We start from the raw sequence: 1,978 nt of genomic DNA on the forward strand, positions 1-1,978 counted from the left end.
CCCCAGCCGTGGCCACTGACCTGCCAGCGGCTACGGGCCAGCAGGAACTTGAGCGGCTTGGTGCTGATGAAGTGGGCGTCCTCGGCGGGCACTGACCTCTGGGGCCCGGGAGACAGCGTTGCAGGCCCCGCCGCAGCCCCCGCACCCCCCGCGGCCCCTGGTCCCCAGCGGCCTTCCAGGGCTTCACTGACTCACCAGGAACCAGGGGTGGGCGAGGCACTGGGCCGCACTGGGCCGGGCCCTGCGAGACAAGCAGAGGGGTCAGGCCAGCGGCCAGCGGGGCGGGGCAGCGGGCGAGCAGGGCGAGCACTCACTGCGGGGCCCGCTGCAGCATGGCCCTGATAAAGTCCCTGGCGTCCTCGCTGAGGTGGGCAGCCGGCGCGCTGCCCCAGGACACCCGCCCCTCCAGCACGTTCAGGAGGGTCGCTCGGTCACTCTCACCGGCAAAAGGGGACGAGCAGGTCAAGCTGGAAGCGAGGGACGGCCCTTGGGTGCCCTCACTGGGTGGGCTCCCGTCCTCCCAGCCAGCCCACAGCTCCCCCATTTGCCCAGGGAGCTGGGCTTGCCCAGCAGGGCCTGGGCGGGCGCAGGCTGAACTGCCTGGGGGGTGGCGGGGGGCTGAGCCTCACGGGGTGGGGAGGCTGGGGTGAGCTGCGGGGGGGGCATGGCGGGCAGGGTCTGGGGGGTGGGGTCCGGGCTCAGCGTCCCACGGGGGGGTGGCGGTGGCCTGCCAGCTGGGGGGGCGCCATGCTTGTGGGGAGGTGTGGGGGGCTGGGCTCTGCTGTCCAGAGGCCTCTGGGCCACACCGTTTGCCACAGGGACACCTGTCCACCCACAGGCCGTGGCGATTGGCAAGGCCAGGCCAGCGCAGCCGATTTATCAGCCGGTCAGCAGCCCGGCTCTCGGGCCTCATCTGGGCAGCGGCCAGGGTGCCCGGCCTCCAGGGGCCCTTGGGGTGACCTTGGCAGGGAGGTCGGGTCCCCACTCACCTCAGGTAGGTGATGACGCCCATGGCCCTGCGGGGAGACGGGGGTGTGAGTCTCCCCTGGGGGGTGAGGGGGGTCCCTGGAACCCACCACCCAGCGTCACCCACCAGATGTCAGAGGCCTCGCTCACGGGGTTCTGCTCAATGACCTCCGGGGCCACAAACTCAGGGCACCCGTACTGACTGTACTGGGGCTCTGCCGGGGTGACTTTCTGGGCAAAGCCGAAGTCGCAGATTTTGATGTCCTCGCGAGCAGGGTGCACCATCAGGATGTTGGGGGGCTGTTGGGCAGAGGGGTCATGGCACAGGGGCGGGTCTCTGCCCAGGGGGCCGACGGGTGGCGGGGGCTGGCCGCGGTGGTACCTTTATGTCCAGGTGGAGGACGCCCTGGCCGTGCAGGTAGCGCAGCCCCTCGGCCAACTGCTGGATGTAGACCTTGACCTGGCCAGGAGACCGTGCTCAGGGGGGCGAGGGCGGGGAGGGGGCGCAGGGCCGGAGTGGGGGGAGGGCGCCGGCGCGAGGCGGGCCAGGGGCCATCTGCCCACCTCAGCCTCGGTCACTACGCTCTTCTTGAACAGCCGATCCAGCAGCTCCTCCGAGGAGCACCTGGTTCCGTCAAGGAAAAGGCTGGAGCCAGGCCCGCCCCTGCCCGGAGCCCGGTCCCGCTGCTGCCCGCGGTGCCGCCCGGGGGGCAGACGGCCCACCCCGCGCCCCCGCCCCGCCACTGGGCTCCCCACCGGCGGATACAGCTCCAGGACGAGGATCAGGGTCTTGCGGGTCTCAAACTGGTCCAGCAGCCCCGTGAGCAGCGGGTGGTCCAGCGCGGCCAGCACGTCCCGCTCCCGGTAGGCCTGGGCCCGCGTCCGGCTCCGCAGGGGGATGAACTTGGCGGCGCAGCACACCTGGTTCCCCTTGTGCTGCACCCGCTTCACGAAGCCGAACACGCCCCTGGGGGTGCGGCGGGCCGTCGGCTGGGCTCGCCGGGCCAGGGGC

At 72.0% G+C, this 1,978-nt stretch overlaps 1 protein-coding gene across 1 annotated transcript in view; it reads right to left on the reverse strand.

Annotated features, from left to right (window-relative positions):
- LOC101622014 (obscurin-like) overlaps positions 1-1,978 on the reverse strand; it is a gene marked incomplete at both ends in the record, with an annotated part of 14,800 nt that overhangs the window by 1,605 nt on the left and 11,217 nt on the right. The window contains 8 exons of the mRNA XM_012734942.1: positions 21-98; positions 196-241; positions 315-467; positions 990-1,016; positions 1,094-1,266; positions 1,349-1,426; positions 1,531-1,591; positions 1,733-1,956. Coding sequence (XP_012590396.1) covers positions 21-98; positions 196-241; positions 315-467; positions 990-1,016; positions 1,094-1,266; positions 1,349-1,426; positions 1,531-1,591; positions 1,733-1,956 — 840 coding nt within the window. The remainder of the gene's footprint in view (positions 1-20; positions 99-195; positions 242-314; positions 468-989; positions 1,017-1,093; positions 1,267-1,348; positions 1,427-1,530; positions 1,592-1,732; positions 1,957-1,978) is intronic.

The sequence above is a fragment of the Condylura cristata genome, unplaced genomic scaffold (assembly GCF_000260355.1).
Source record: "Condylura cristata isolate star-nosed mole 26May11 unplaced genomic scaffold, ConCri1.0 scaffold00141, whole genome shotgun sequence".
Taxonomy (NCBI): domain Eukaryota; kingdom Metazoa; phylum Chordata; class Mammalia; order Eulipotyphla; family Talpidae; genus Condylura; species Condylura cristata.